The sequence below is a fragment of the Cydia pomonella genome, chromosome 27 (assembly GCF_033807575.1).
Source record: "Cydia pomonella isolate Wapato2018A chromosome 27, ilCydPomo1, whole genome shotgun sequence".
In the NCBI taxonomy this organism is placed as follows: Eukaryota; Metazoa; Arthropoda; class Insecta; order Lepidoptera; family Tortricidae; genus Cydia; species Cydia pomonella.
Window position 1 is genome coordinate 8,228,342 of NC_084729.1, and position 16,257 is coordinate 8,244,598.

The following is a 16,257-nucleotide window of genomic DNA, read 5'->3' on the forward strand; positions in this document are numbered from 1 at the left end:
AAATTTACCACCCGCTAGCGAGTGGTTCGAAAAGTCGAAACTTGAGCGTTGCGAAGATTTCAAGGCATGAGAGTGAAACAAACTTTGCCTCCGAATGAAACACAATTTTTTTCACCACACCAACGCAAGGAAAATACTAACTATGAACTTACTAACAAATCAAATCAAACTAAACGTAAAAATTAAAATCATTTAAAAGATAATTCTACCAGCTAACATAAGGAAACAACTCAAAATTTGCATCTCATTACTTTGGTCTCATGTGGATAAAATGGAACTTTTTCATTCGTTTTTGAACAATCAAAGTGCTTTTACCAGTTGGTGTTGTGAAAATGGTTTTGCATTTTGCATTATGCGGCGATGCGAGGCCGTTCTGTATGATAATAGTAGGGAGGATATGCCGATTCCAGCTCACTTTAGGTATTTATCTCCCCCTTCCCCCCCCCCTCACCCCCTCACCCCCACTCAACATTTATTTTTACATGTTTATGTGTTTTTAGTTCAATGGTAATCAGCTTTTCAAGCGTTTCTCCAATATTCAACAAATACATTTTAGGATCCAAAATGTCTGCACTCCCATTAATCCGGTATGTAATTATTCTGCACTTGAAGGCACTGTCAACAATGTAAACAGCACCGTCGGCAGACTTTTCTTGTGCACAAAGCAGGATGTGGCGGTCACTTTCCGAATGAGATATCAAACAGTTTGATAATACATCTTCGTTACAAAAGTTGCAATGATGTAACAACGCCATGGTGATGCTTCAATTCACTCGCTCAGACAACGGTACGGTCGTGCCGTGAGGCGGGCTGCGGGGCAACTAAGTGAGTTGCATCATGCCATGCGCTGACGTCTGCGGGGCGTGGCGAAGCGGGGAAGGGGAGCCTGGCCGGCGACGCGCCATGCGACGCCCACACATGATTTGCACGTGTCGACACAGTGAGTCATTATTGCATCATCGGGCTTGACTGAGAATGGTTAGAGAAAACGGGGATTTCCCGTCGACCAAACACAAGTGAATGATTACATATCTTCAAGTATACTCTGGTGAACCCACTTGTGAGTAGAAAAAAAAAGACGTAATATTCAATTATTACTGCGCGTTATTACTGTACAGCCTACAATTGCATTGGTGTAGGGGAGGAAGACAAGATAAGGTTCTATGTTAAAATAAATAATAAATAGGTTAGTTATTGTTTTTTATTTTTATTTTCATGAAACTTTAACCGTTTCAATTGAAAATATAGGTATTACACAAAATATCGTGTGGCATAACACATTGATTTCAGAGTCGAACAATATCGTTTACATGCACAAAAACTACCTATAATATTGCCGTGCATGGTTGAAAGCAATTAGCGGGGTGATATATCTTGATAATGTTTCTTGAAGAAGTTGAGACGGTTTTCGTAGGTAGACTTTATTTTGTTCAGTATCCGATACGTGCGGTTAATACAACTCCAGTACACATTCGATATGACTCCATTCCATGTGGTTTATCACCAAGGGGTGTGTGTTCGTCACCGGTTCAGTGTCACAGCTGAGTAAAAGTAACGGTACAGGAGAGATACACAATCCGAAGACGATCGCACTGAATCAGCTCTGGTGAAACACACATTGGGCTATGAAAAGAAGTTTCCAATGGACGTCAACTTTTTCCGCAACATTGCATTCCATTCTTCACAGGTGAGTTCATAATGGCATTAAAACTGACACAGGTATGTAATCTGATTTTAGCTTGAATAAACTGCAACTTTAAGTATACATGGATATTTGCAATCGGAGCACTTGCACCAGCAGGACAGCGTTTGAGATTGTAGACACTCTTGCTCAGCTCACAGCAACCATCACCAGACACCTGAACAATCAATCGACGTGTGTAAGAAGGTAAAAAAAATGTTTGAATATTCATTTTTTAAAACGTATTTTCAAAGTTCCAAGACACGGTTTACAATTGAGGGTGGATCAATGCTCTACTGAATGAATTTTACGTTGTGGCACTGGTGGAGAGCGTTGTACTCAAAACAGTGAATCATTGATAATGAGACAGTATGCCGTGGTGTTGGCAGGTACATTCTCTTTAAACTCCATTTCCCAATTTAATATCAATAGCACCAGCTCCCGAGTTGAAAGCTGTCACACTGTCTGGACGTGTCAATGACTATTAATGGAGAGTGTGGTCTTGTACTGAGCATAATTTACTTGAGGGCTGGTATGGATCCACGGCTGTAGTACGATCGTTGGGAAATTGGTAAATGCGTCATATAAGAGCGCATAGTTGTTTGTTTTAAATTCAGCCGAAAAAGGATCGTATGGATAATACTGTGCGTTCAAATACACCCTGCAATTGGTAAGATTACAATGGTCGATATACTCATATCTTTGGGTCTTGTCGTTCCTGCGTGCCGTTTGGAAACCAACAATGAGATAGCGAGTTTTCTCCAGCTGAGTTACTAGTCTTGATGCACCAAATATGACGTTCTGAGGAAGGTAGTACGGGATATTCATACAGTTCCCACGTGCGGAAACGCTATCTGAACTGTATGCTGCCCTCAACATACGACATTAAGCGCAGTTTCTCCTTATCAGATACTTGTTATGACTGGCATCCTCCATGTGACACGAGTGATTTCAATCTCACCATTTGGAGTCGGCGGTTTCGGTACCGTATTCGGATCAACGGGTGCTAAATCTAAACAGTTTACAATCTATACTGGCGCGATTTAATATCAATCGCTGTTTCCCATTCATTATTACCTTCTTGTAGTCACTCGGCGAAACCCAAGAAATGAGATTAGTGGTATGGTTAATGTACACTTGTCATGTATCTTTTTAGCACCAACTTCCCACCCCGCTGTCTGAAGACTATGGTCCATTTCCTTGGTGTATGAGATTAGTCCCTTAATGGTGGATGTGATGCCGCAGTTTCTCGCTCGATCAATCTCCACACCGTTCAATTCATAACGAATGTCTTGAAATAAAAAAGCAGCACCATTGTTGACCAGTAGACAGCCTTTCTCCACAGTGCCTTCCACTAATATTTGACTTTGACTCGGTAGTAGAATTAGATCTTGACGGTTGATACATATGTGGATGTTATCGTTGTTTTTGAAAGAGTCATTATACGGAGTGTATGGGTGAAATTCTATACTTTCTATACTGTCATCGAATAACACCTTCTCACCAATGTTTAAGATAGATGACGAGGACATACTTTGAAACCGATACTCTGTAAAAATGTACTGTTTTCTCTAGTCAATTTCCTTGGTTGTTGTTGTTTTTGTAGTGACTGCCGCTGTCTCTCGTTAATACGACGAGTTGTAGTAGTTCTCTCGACGAGAGCAAGATCTCGACTAGTTGTGAAGGTGTGTTACCAAGGCTTTTATTGTTATGTATAATCATTTTTTTTTTTTACTTTTTACGACATATGCAAACGAAGTCGCAGAATGCTTTCACCTCCGAAATTTACCGTATTACCGTGCTCGTTTACAATGCGCACAATTCAATGTTTTGTTATGCGATTGTTACTCTCTTGGACGGGTAGATATATAATATTGGTATGTTGTTCAATAATTTGGTAGCCGGGCGGGACGTCAGGTGAAAACTCGTGTAAAACATGTGACGCTTGTTGTTTACGAATGAGCCCTCCACAATATTGCACTCTATTCTTATAGTGTTTAGTAATGATTATGTTAATTGTTTTATCCGACCAATGTGATTGTTTTGCTTTAAGCTTTTTCGCTGAATAACCAAACAATGACCCTATGCTGTTTGGTTTGTCAAAGCGAATATCATATACTTTGGCGAGAATATCATACACTTGGAGGTATTGTTATTTACAAGATATCCACCAATTTTTCACCATCACCTTAGCCCTCTTTGTCATTTCCTCGTTCAAGAGGTGTATTATACTGGAGAAGCTCGTATGAACCTTCAGGAATTGCGATTACATCATCCCCATAGTGAAACATATTATTGCTCTTATCAACATTAGGAATAGTGTTGAAAGTCTTAAAGTACACGAGAGCACACTCGTAAAAACCATCATTGTCCAATTCTAGAGCCGGGTTGAAAGTCTACATTCAACACAGGCTCGTTACCGCTCAGACTTATTGTGAATGATGTCATAGACATGATACTGACGGGGTAGACGATTAGTGTAAGAATGAAACTACACATGTAATGCTCATGATATTTATTTAAAACAAACGCTTAGCATGGTACACAGGAAGGCCAAAACATAAGTGTCCACAATTTACAGTATTAAATTTCTGTAATCGATTGTAATTATACTCTACTCGCATGTTGCGCTGTTGTTTGGTACTAGCGGAATCATTTATATAATCAAGAAACTCTCGAGGTGGTCTCAAAATCACCAAAGCTATCAAAATATAGACAATAATTACCCTTTTTCGCATAGGCAACACACCAATGTGTTACCTTCACCCTGCTGAAGAGTCTAAATTGATAATACCAGTTTCATAATAGTGAGGTTTCTTTGGGAGATTATCTCGCATGAAAACACCCCTAAAGTAGGGGATTTTCTCTCTACGTGCAAATCTCACAATGTCCACATCGGTGAGAGCTTGACCAATCGGAGGGGTAAATCTAATTTCTTGTTTTTTTTTTATTTCGCCACTTTTTGCAGTTGCCGTTACTGTTGCTGCTGCTGCTGCTTGCTGCTGCTGCGTTATTAGCCGTGTAATGTAGGAGTCCCATTCCAGCGTTTATAAGGTGCTAAATATAAACCTCTACCGACAATCTTGCTTTCATTGTTATTATTATTATTTCTATTCCTGACCATTTCATAAATATTTTTAGCAGCAGTGGTAACACCGCCGGCCAAAGTTCCCGTGGCTGCTAAAGCACCCAGTAGCCGGTATCAAAGCTGGTAGGAAACCGCCTTTCTTAGGTATTGGAATGGACTCGCTGTTTCTGTTGTCCCTTAACAATTTTCCCTTTAACAAAATGTTTAGCAGCTTTTACACCCACTTTTAGTAGTGTATTAGTAGCTGTATCCTTCTTTTCGGCAATGTGTTTTTTTTACAGCATCACGACTTGCTTTAATGACTTTAGATATGGGAATCATTACCCATACCGTGTTTAACTTTATATTTCATAATCTTATCTACCGCTAACGCGCGCAATACGTTCACCAATTGAATTGTTAACACGCCAAACGATTTTCAGCAGCTTGGGCCAATCGCAAATCTGCTTGATGACGTCCTCCAATGTTTTATCACGTGAGTAGGCAATATCGTGTAAGTTACAAGCTTCGTCAAGCGGATTCACACCGGGATCGTTGCGAGCCGAATCTCATCCTTCAATCTAGTACCGGGACCGCAATAATTGTAACGGGGTATGGTGCGCTTCGAATGGTAGATTTATTAATTAAATTATTTATAATACCCACCACCGCTACTATGAGATCGCAGTCGTCTAGGGTCGTTTGGGATTAATGCTTAACACTAACCCCGCCAATGTGTGTTATCATCTCAAGTATCTATACTTGACTGTGTACGTTGAGTATAAAGTATGCCTATATATCTATATAATATTTAACCTTGAAATTGATCATGTATGTGTGTATTGTGAGTATAAATACATGTCCTAACGATTTGATACATCACAGTGAAATGAAGAGCTTAAAAACAAAACACGTCACTGGCTATTAAAGATTGGGAGTGTATGTGCTTAGATGATAATGTGCGAAAACCAGCAATGACTCGTCGCTCCCTTAAAAATATGGCTCGTGCTGCGAATAACATTAGATGTCTCATCTGTGGACCTTCCAACTGTGGGCAAGACAAATGTTCTGTGTGTCTCTGCTCTTACATCCGAACGGTGTAAAGTTTCATAATGTTATCTTTATTCGAAATCATTGAATCAACCTAAATACAAGTTTCTGAGTGACGTTTTAGAGCAAGCGGGTGGACATGACCGTTTCACACGTACAATGATAAGAGTCTACGTCGTCCACCGGAGGAAGCTGCGGAGGGACAGCGTCATTGTATTTGACGATGTGGCTTTGGAAGATCAAGATGCCATTCGTCAGTACATTTGCAATGGGACGTCATCGTTGTGTTTAGATTGTTTCTACTTATGCCAGACCATATAGTAGGATACCTAAACAGTTGGTACGTGATAATGCCAATCTTATATTGCTATTCAAACAGGACGATGTTGAATTTAAAACATGCCTATGACATCACGTGAACACCGATATGGGTTGGGAAAAAATTTAAGGAAATTTGCGCGAGTGTTGGCAGAAAAAGTACACTTTATTTAACAATCGACAAGGAGAGAGACATTAATAAGGGGTCGATATCGTAAAGGATTTGACGTTTTTCATTATTGTATATAAATTTAGTGTCATCTCCGGTTTATTATCAGTTTTTATGTTGTCAGCTACTGAAGAACAACGTCGTTTAATTTATATCCTATCAACATATTAGCATCGGCCGTACCAAAAGCAGCAGCAGCAGCAAAAGCAGCATCAGCACATACACTATAAAATAAAATATGTTTGGTAATAAAAAGTTGAAACGGAAACTCGTAGATTCCATTGAGAGTGTAAAGAGAAAAGTAAAAGCGTTGCGAGCAGATAAAACTTTGCTTGACACTTCGCTAGCTCAAACCTTTGAACCAATTACAAAACCGCTCAATGTTTTAATGACTAAAGCTTTAGAATCTAAAGGTAATAATAATAATGATGACAATGCTAAACCAGCAGTAATGAATAACCCCCAGCTCCCTTTGATAAAGACCTCCACACCATTGTCAAAACATTCACGTAAAAGGAAATATCTGATTAAAACCGAAGAACCCAATAGTAAACTGATTAAGTGGAGTAATAATCTTTTTACAAAAACACAACAGTTTGATGATGCTGCTGATGATGATGATGATGAAGATGATTCTAATGATGATGCTGATAATGATGATGATGATGATGAAAGAAAAACAGAGGGAGATGAAGAGTTTAGCGATGCTGAAGATATGAAGTCGGCTCTTGAATTTGATGAAGGTGGTGGTGGTAGTGGTAATAGTAGTATTGATGATCTACAAAATAAATATATGAAACATCTTTTAAAAACATCAAAAATACCATTTGGTGTTTATCTCAAGGATAATAAAATGCATATTGGTAATAGTCGGGTTAAAATCATTGATGACGTGTTACATATTAAAGATTCACGATTCAACCTAACTCCTGGACTGTTGGAACTTATCTTTAAAAGAATACCAAACAAGAATATAGTTTTGAGAAAAGATGTAGAGGATTACAATAATATTTTAGACATTACAAACGCTCATCGTAGAGGATTCTCGCCAAACGGCCAATTGAGTGGAGATAGAAGTGTAAAATATCAATGTTACATTAAACAACCACAAGAATCAAAGAAACATAAAGAAGGTGGATGTTTGAACTCTGGTAGAAGAGATGTATTAACAACTAAAACTTTTTATCCTAAAACTGATTATATCTATTGGGATGATCCCAACGAACTGGTGAGCCGTTTACAGCTTTTGATAGCATCACAGAATGCTGGCAACACCTCTCATTCGAACGAGATCAATGCAATCGTTGAGGAACTGACTGAGAGCGGTATAATTTTAAAGTAAGAAAACAGACCCTCTTCTGTTAGCTGTTTTTAAACCTGTTCTGAGCTGTTATCTAATAAAACAGACATGTTTTGTAACTAAGCCTCTCCCCCCTTGCTACCTTGTTATAAATACCGATGAGGCCTCCCCCATCGTTCACTTTCACAATGCCTCTTAACAAGTTTGGACAATACTTGGGTAGCGAGTCTACAATCCGTGACGACTTGAAAGTGGAACGAGATTTAGTAAATTTTGAAAATAGACGGGTGGCAGGAATTCATAAATCTTTTCTTAAAACTGATGCTATTTGTAGGGCTGAATTGGATGAACAAGTAGTATTTTTAAACACAAAGCTAAAGGCAAATATTAAAGATATAAAAGATTTACGGGTAAAGGTTGAACAATTATCAGCTAGAATTACTACACAAACACACGCACCACAACCAGCCCAAACACCATCAGCAACGGCAATAGCTCCAGGAAAGCGATTGAAGAAAAATGAGTAAAGCTCAAGTGGTCAACGAGATACACAGGTATGCGAGAAAAACATTTCCACGTCGTCGATTCATTCAGAGGGGGCTCGATGACACATGGCAGATTGATCTAATTGATATGCAAAAGTACTCCAAGGATAATAACAACTACAAGTATATTCTAGTGTGTATCGATACCTTTTCCAAATACGCTTGGATGCAACCGCTAAAGTCTAAGAGCGCTGAAGATGTTACAAAGGCAATGAGCAGAATTTTGAGTGAAAACGGGAGAAAGCCCAAGAATATTCAATCAGATGATGGAAAAGAGTTTTTCAATGTCAAATTTAAATCGCTCATGAAACATCATCATATCAATCACTACTCTACCTATAGTGTCATGAAAGCTTCCATAGTGGAAAGGCTAATTAGAACCTTAAAACATTGGATTTGGAAACAATTTAGCATGAATGGTTCCTACAAATGGATACAGCTGACAAGTGAAGTGGAACAATATTACAATAACAAACTGCATCGTACTATCGGTATGGCACCGGCGAGTGTGAATAAAAACAACTCTAAACAGTTGTTACATAAAGTCTACAATCACATTAAAGTCAAACCACGTGCCAAGTTCAAGGTCGGTCAACATGTGAGAATTAGTAAATATAAATCCACTTTCGCCAAAGGCTACACCGGCAATTGGACTACGGAAATATTTACAATAACTAAAGTGCAAACTACTAATCCAGTGACCTATTTACTTCAAGACGCTAATCACCAACCCATCTCTGGATGTTTTTATGAACAAGAGTTGCAGAAAACTAAACACAATGACATTTATCTAGTGGAAAAAGTTTTAAAGCGTCGTGGAAATAAAGTGTATGTAAAATGGCTTGGCTTAAATGAAAAAAGTTGGATAGAAAAAGATAACATTGTGTAACTATTTTACTCAATAAATATTCATTTACTCCAAATCAATGAGGTTTCACTCAATAAAACATTCCTATATTCAGTAATATGAATTTATTATTAATACGTGTACATTAAAACATTTACATTCGCAGCGAGCTAACAATTTAAAATTAAACAATGACAAGGAATAAATGCATCATCACCTTAATATGTACGAGCATTCTTACATTTAGGTTCACATTCATAATCACCGGAAGCTATTATGTTTGGACCTAGCACACAAAATATTACATTGATTAAATAATTAAAAGATTTAGTATTGAACACCACGCGTGAAAATAGTTCCGCTGTAACGCCACCTAATAACGCAATCCAGTCTTGATAGTTGATTTGAGCATCTCCCACTATCTCTTCTACGTCATCGTTTAAATCGTCCCACATTACAATTAACAGGTAAATATGACAATCGTCATGGTGACCTTCGATATACAATCGTTTTAACAATCTCGCTACTTCCGCTCTAAATGTGTGAAATGGCATGGGGAGGCGCCATCTATTAATCAGAGTATTGTTCTGGAACGCTTTTATCCACTTGCTTTTACATCCTTGATAAAAAGATTTCATTTCATCGCTCGTATCGCTCTCAGAAGCGCTCTCTAGGCAGTTTGTTTTTCCCTTGTCCCCATCGTCTTGTTTTAACAGTGCCTTTGCTGTTGCCATCGGTTGTGGTCCGGGTGACGATTGCGAAGTGGAGCTGCTACAGCCACCGTCACAGCCGCCGCCGCCGCTTGTGGTGGTGGACAACCAGCACTGGCAGCACCAAGTGGTGATGGTATTGTTGTCGGCTGGGGAAAATATAATAAAAATATTGTTATTATTTATATTAAAAGTAAGCAAGTATTCCTAATTGAGAACATAGGGGATAGGTCGAAAGTGATAGATTATTTAAACTACAAGACAGAACAGAGGTGAAATACTCAAATGTTAATGTGAGTATAATACAACTATACTTACATTTGGTATGTGATGAAGCTTGCGGATCCATGATTTCAACGCAATATTCGTTGTGACACTGTAGTGGGAATATGGTTCAACATGCTCTTTTATAGCAGAAAAATTCAGTGGAGGGGTGGGGTGTAGACGGGCGGGGCGCATGTGGTAAAGAAACGTGTGAAACGGTTCTCATGAACTATATGAAAAGAGGAAAAGATTTGTTTGTTAAGTTATCGTACAGGAAACGAAACTACATTATTTTGTAATAATTAAAATATAAATATATGTACTTACCTCAACTTTCGGTGCAAACTGAATCATCTTTGTCGAGCGAGGTCAAATGTAGTCATTTACATTATTGCTCAACGAGCTATAGGAAATTGGCATCGATACATGCGAATTTCACATAACGCCTAGTCTCACTACGATTGCATATATAGTCGAGAAATTAGGACCAGTTTCACCGTGACGGGGTGGCCTAGGGGTTCATGACGTTAACTGGCTAAAGACGCCCCGGTTAGCTAAAGACGCTGGTTCGAATCCGACCTTCGCCACTGGAGGCCACCTCGTCACTTTTTGTTTGTCGTACACGTACAAAGTGGTGCCATCTATTTTAGCGAAGTTTTCCCTCGGGAGATAAATACCTTAAACATAGAAAGTAGCGCCAACTGGCGAGGATATATGCACAACTACCAAGGGGCGCAGGGGCCAGGGGGGGGGGAGGGGGGGGGGGGTGAGGGGAGGGGGTGAGGGGGGGGGGGGGGGTTGAGGGGGTGAGGGGGTGAGGGGGGGGAGGGGGAGAAAATACCTAAAGTGAGCTGGAATCGGCATATCCTCCCTACTGATAATACTATTAATCAACGTTGTAAGCATGAAATAAAAACAAAACAGTGCTGAAGACAAAATGATAAGAAACAATAATTTTCTAAAACCCACTCTGATTTGAATAAAACTTCCTGCCGATGTTGGGTATTTTTACAATTTCTTCTAATTAGTATTCTGAAGAGTGCCGCTGCTGGAATAATAATACAGATATTTGTTATTGTGGCAGCTACTTCATTATAAATAAAATTTTACCTGTTTACTCAATTTTATATTTCCTTCGTGAAATGGAGACTTATTGGTGACAATTTGTAAATATAAAATAAGGAAAAGTAAGCTTATTATGAGAAAAAGTCCCTCCGGCCGTTCTGGCAACTAAGTTTCGCAACCAGTTGTTGAAAAATAAGAAATAATATCTTGTTACGCAACTAGTTGCCCAAAAAGAAAATTTATTCCTGAACCACAACTACCGTTAATGACAGTGGAGTTTAGCAACCAGTTGTCGAAAAGGAATTAAATATCTTTGTTTACAACTGAACACCAAATAAGACTTTCTCATTTCACAGCTATATATTATTGAAAAAAGCGGCCAAGTGCGAGTCGGACTCGCGCATGAAGGGTTCCGTACCATTTAAGACGTATTAAAAAAATCTACTTACTAGATCTTGTTCAACATTTTACCACTTTGGACACACATTTTACTTTGGAAGTGTCTCTCGCGCAAACTATTCAGTTTAGAAAAAAATGATATTAGGAACCTAAATATCATTTTTGAAGACCTATCCATAGATATACCCTACACGTATGGGTTTGATGAAATTTTTTTTTTAAATTTTATGACGTATTAAAAAAAACCTATTCACTAGATCTCGTTCAAACCAATTTTCGGTGGAAGTTTGCATGGTAATGTATATCATATATTTTTTTTAGATTTTTCGTTCTGTTATTTTAGAAGTTACAGGGGGGGACACATTTTTTCACTTTGGAAGTGTCTCTCGCGCAAACTATTCAGCTTAGAAAAAAATTATATTAGAAACCTCAATATCATTTTTGAAGACCTATCCATAGATACCCACACGTATGGGTTTGATGAAAAAAGATTTTTTGAGTTTCAGTTCTAAGTATGGGGATGGGGAACCCCCAAAATTTTTTTTTTCTATTTTTGTGTGAACACTTACTAAGTTTGAACAGTATAGCTCTTATAGTTTCGGAAAAAAGTGGCTGTGACATAATCGGACAGACAGACGGATATGACGAATCTATAAGGGTTCCGTTTTTTGCCATTTGGCTACGGAACCCTAAAAAATAACATGTTTGACTTATTGCTTTAAGAAGTGAGTTGTCATTGTCGCTTCGTATAATAGTAATTGAAATTGAACAAAACAGAGCAAAATGTCGAGCTTCGAAACATCAAAGAAACTCTTGCAGACGCCAGAGATCGAAGGGGAGTGTATATTTCCATGCTTCAGTATCTTGAATGCTTCCGAACAGTCTTCAGACCGGTACCCAACATACTGAGGATAAATTTCTTGTGCAAGCTCAATTTTTTATTTGACCATGATTTTATTCTTGCAAATTCTTATTCAAATAATGATTTTATTCTTGAATTCCCAACACTGTATGTAAGTACTTTTATATGTACGTTTGTTTTTGAAGCCTTGGAAACTAGCCACATTTTTTCTAACTATCTGAGCTCTATTCTTCGTTGGTAACTGGATATCAAACAGGAATAGATATTCTTTTTGGGCAACTAGTGGCCTAACACGATGATATATTCTTTTTTGACAACTGGTTACGAAACTTGGTTGCCAAAACGGCCGGAGGGGTAAAAGTATTACTTATTTGTTAGCTGAAAAAACACTTGCCCTTTCGTTTCTGTCTACCAAAACATGGATAAATTATCCAAAAATAGTTATTTGTTTTACAAGGGTAATAGTTTTCACCATTCAAAAAAAAACAAAAGGGGGCAAAACTGTTGTTTAAATTCTGTACATATATTGATACCCGAGCAAGCAAAAGATCCAAAAATCGAGTGTAGCGAATGGTTTGAAAATGGATGAATGAATTGAATCTTAAGTGTTGCGAGGTTTTCAATGCACGATGGTTAAAAAAAACTTTGCCGCCGAGTGACAAACAAAATTTTTCACCACACAAACGCGAGGAAAATACTAACTGTAAAATATTACTTTGCCACTCTTGTGGATAAAATGCAGCTTTCTCATTAGTTTTTGAATTAAATATCAAGAGATCCTTTAACTTGTCCTTATAGTATGTTAGTGTGGGTCAAATTTTGGGAGCCAAATTTTCCGATTGAGCTGAAATTTTGATACATATGTAAATCCGATGACAATTTAGTACCTATTATGTTATGATGACATCGAGCTGATCGGATGATGATGGATGATGACATCTGATGATGGAGACAGGAGGTGGCCATATTGGAAACTCTGTGATAAAACAACGTAAATTAATTGTGTTTGGGGTTAGAATTGACTCAATGAGTATAAATTGCATGTGGAAAGAAAAGTACAGTCAGCGAGAAAAGATTGTCCCAAAAATGAAATTTTGCCTAAAGCATACATATTTATGTTGGAGGTACCAAGTTAGCCTAGATGGACTATAGTCCTTTATTCGCCGACATAAGAATTATCTGACATATTTTTGAGTAAAAATGTGTGCACTCATATTTTTACACTTGACTGTTCTACATAAGTATTTAGCTATTCTAATTGTAAAGTACTGTATTTACCTTAGTAATTCATACCATGTATTTCCAACGGCTCGCCAACACAAACACCACACGGTACGACCGCTCTGCTCGCCGGTCTAACATCGACTGACTGTAACTGTCAGTGACGTCAAGCTCTCTAGATGTCCATACACTTTTTTTTTATACTACGTCGGTGGCAAACAAGCATACGGCCCGCCTGATGGTAAGCAGTCTCCGTGCCTATGTACGCCTGCAACTCCAGAGGAGTTACATGCGCGTTGCCGACCCTAAACTCGCCCCCCCCTTCGATGAGCTCTGGCAACCTTACTTACCGGCAGGAACACAACACTATGTACTCATACCATCCACCTATGCACTCCACCTTACAGAAAACAGCAGCCAAAAACACTAGACCCAGTGTTTTCTGTAAGGTGGAGGTACTTCCCCAGTTGGGCTCTGCTCTAGATCTAGAATGACATCCACTGGCTGTGCCCTACCACACAAAGCAAGATGGTATTCACAATGCCCATACCTCTCTTTTGGACGTAGTTTAAGGACGTACCCGGGTCCCAAAACTCTACACTAATTAATCTGTATTTTTACATAGGGGTGTTTTTTTTTGTCACCTGCAATAATATACGATGTGAATATATAGGTCATACATACTTTTACTATGGAACCAACCCCAAAATCGCGAAAAAAAATGTCTGATTCATAGACTGGTCTGATGTTGATATTTTGTATGAGAGATCAATTTTATTGTAAAAGTAAAAGTTGGTCAGATGACCTATATATTCACACCGTAAATTGTTACAAGTAACTAAAAAAACAAGCCTGTATTTTATTTATAAACTTCGTCAAGTCCCATCAAAAATAACTTGAAGAAAATAGGTAAAGACGTGGAAGGAAATTTAATATGTCTCCCATAATTCGTAGGTAATTTAACGCATGAGGGACGACATTTTATATTACAGTGAAACTTGGTTAAGTGGGACCTGGATAAGTGAGAAACCTCTATAGCTGGGTCAAGGTGCGGTCTCGACACTTAAGCACTGAATTACTTCTGTTAGTAAGATAAAACAAACCCCTATACTTAACTAAGATAGACTACCCATCCTTTTCTAACTACGTTAATTATAGAGGGACGGGTAGTCTATGTCGCCGCGAGATACTGTCGCGCCAATCATGTGCTAGCCCGGCTGGGATTAGATGTTTTGATTTCATAGTCATATTTACCTCTATTTTATTGAGACAGGGAGTGTATTTACCTCTTTTACTGAAAGTTTACATTAGCTCAATTGTTATTTTAAAATGTTGTAGGAATTGACCTCTGTATCTGAGATAACGTCAATCTGTGACCTCTCTAACTTGGACTTTATTAAAGATCGATTTCCGTATTTTACTAACTCTTAATTTATCCACATTTCCATAATTAAGTGACAAGCAAAACAAAAAATAAATTTTCATTTATTGAAGTTCTAAGACGAAAGGAAGTCCGTATCAATCTATCCTTTGTAGAATCATTCAAAATACAATTGAATAAAAAATTACCAAACTAGAAATATATATAAAAAAAATATTATTTTAGATCCATCAGAATTCCATAAAACATTGTTAGTACCATCGTTATAGCTAGTTAGATAGTTTTATTATGGGACAAGGTTATTTTACCTTATATTCTATTTTCAAAGATTATCTACAACTGATACAATACAATGTTAACAAAATAACTAATTAACCACCTCTATAACTGAAATATACTCTTTTCTCACCTCTATGAAAATGAGACAGAAATTTACTTATACCTTGCTAACTGAGACCCTGGGTAAGTGGAATACCTCTTTAACTGAGATAAATTTGCTGATGTCCCTCCCTCGATGTCCCACTTATCCATGTTTCACTGTATTATAATAATGTTACGCATTTCCTGGGCTCAATCAAATAAGTACTTATTAATAAAAATGTTTCACATACTTAGAAAATAATACGAATATGGTAATTGATTTTCATTAAAATAAAAATATTTGACGACAGATCTGGCCTAGTCGATGAGTGACCCTGCCTGTTCGAATCCCGGTAGGGGAATTTATTTGTGTGACGAGCATATTTAATTTTAAAACATTAGTATATTAAACATTAGAAATTTTCGTCTCTAGAACCTAATAGAGTTGCCTGGGGCATCGTCCCAAGAACGCTTGCTGTATTTCCCGTTGGATTGCCAGACTTAACCGCTGAGCGAAATATTCCCCCGCACGAAGGTCGCCGGACACCCACACAAGTTTGTAAGAAATTCTTTCACGACTTGTTTGGTGTCCGATGACCACGGCCCAAAGGTTTCGACTGCAAGTGCTGCAAATATGTAATTGTTTTTTAAAAATGCATATTTGCGGCACTTGTTAAGTTGGGCGTGTTCTGCAGCCGTCCCCGGTTTTCGGGACGAGCGCTGGACGTGGGACGGAGCCAATGTATCCACGCAGGTCACATTCCACGCCAAGGGTCGCCCCAAAACCAAGGTTCAAGCGAGCATCCATCGGGTCTTTTCCCGTCTGCCGCTGACAAGCCAAATGGTTCGAGGGTTGCCGGTATGTTGACTGTGCCGAGAGCTCTGCGGATCAAATCATTGATCGTGCCTGAAATTTCGGCCCGCACTCGACTGGTTGTATAGTGTAGTGATGAGCATGGATAACTGCTCCTGAGTTTTGGGTATTTTCTATGTATTTTAGTACCCACATCTCAAGCCT

The 16,257-nt window shown here is 38.4% G+C and overlaps 1 protein-coding gene across 1 annotated transcript; it reads right to left on the minus strand.

The window, feature by feature from the left end:
• Positions 1–9,085: 9,085 nt before the first annotated feature.
• LOC133532462 (uncharacterized) lies at positions 9,086–10,692 on the minus strand. The gene is made up of 2 exons (XM_061871149.1): positions 10,006–10,692; positions 9,086–9,836 (listed from the first exon to the last, which is right to left on the minus strand). Exons 1-2 carry the CDS (start codon positions 10,034–10,036, stop codon positions 9,196–9,198), a joined length of 672 nt encoding a protein of 223 aa, XP_061727133.1. The 5' UTR covers positions 10,037–10,692; the 3' UTR covers positions 9,086–9,195.
• Between the last annotated feature and the right edge of the window lie 5,565 nt (positions 10,693–16,257).

What these genes read in the sequence shown, in the direction of transcription:
- LOC133532462 (XM_061871149.1), bottom strand. Translation starts at nt 10,036, where the DNA reads ATGGATCCGCAAGCTTCATCACATACCAAAT. An exon ending in AGCTTCATCACATACCAAAT is followed by an intron (nt 9,837 to 10,005) that starts GTAAGTATAGTT and finishes TATTTTCCCCAG; the next exon opens with CCGACAACAATACCATCACC.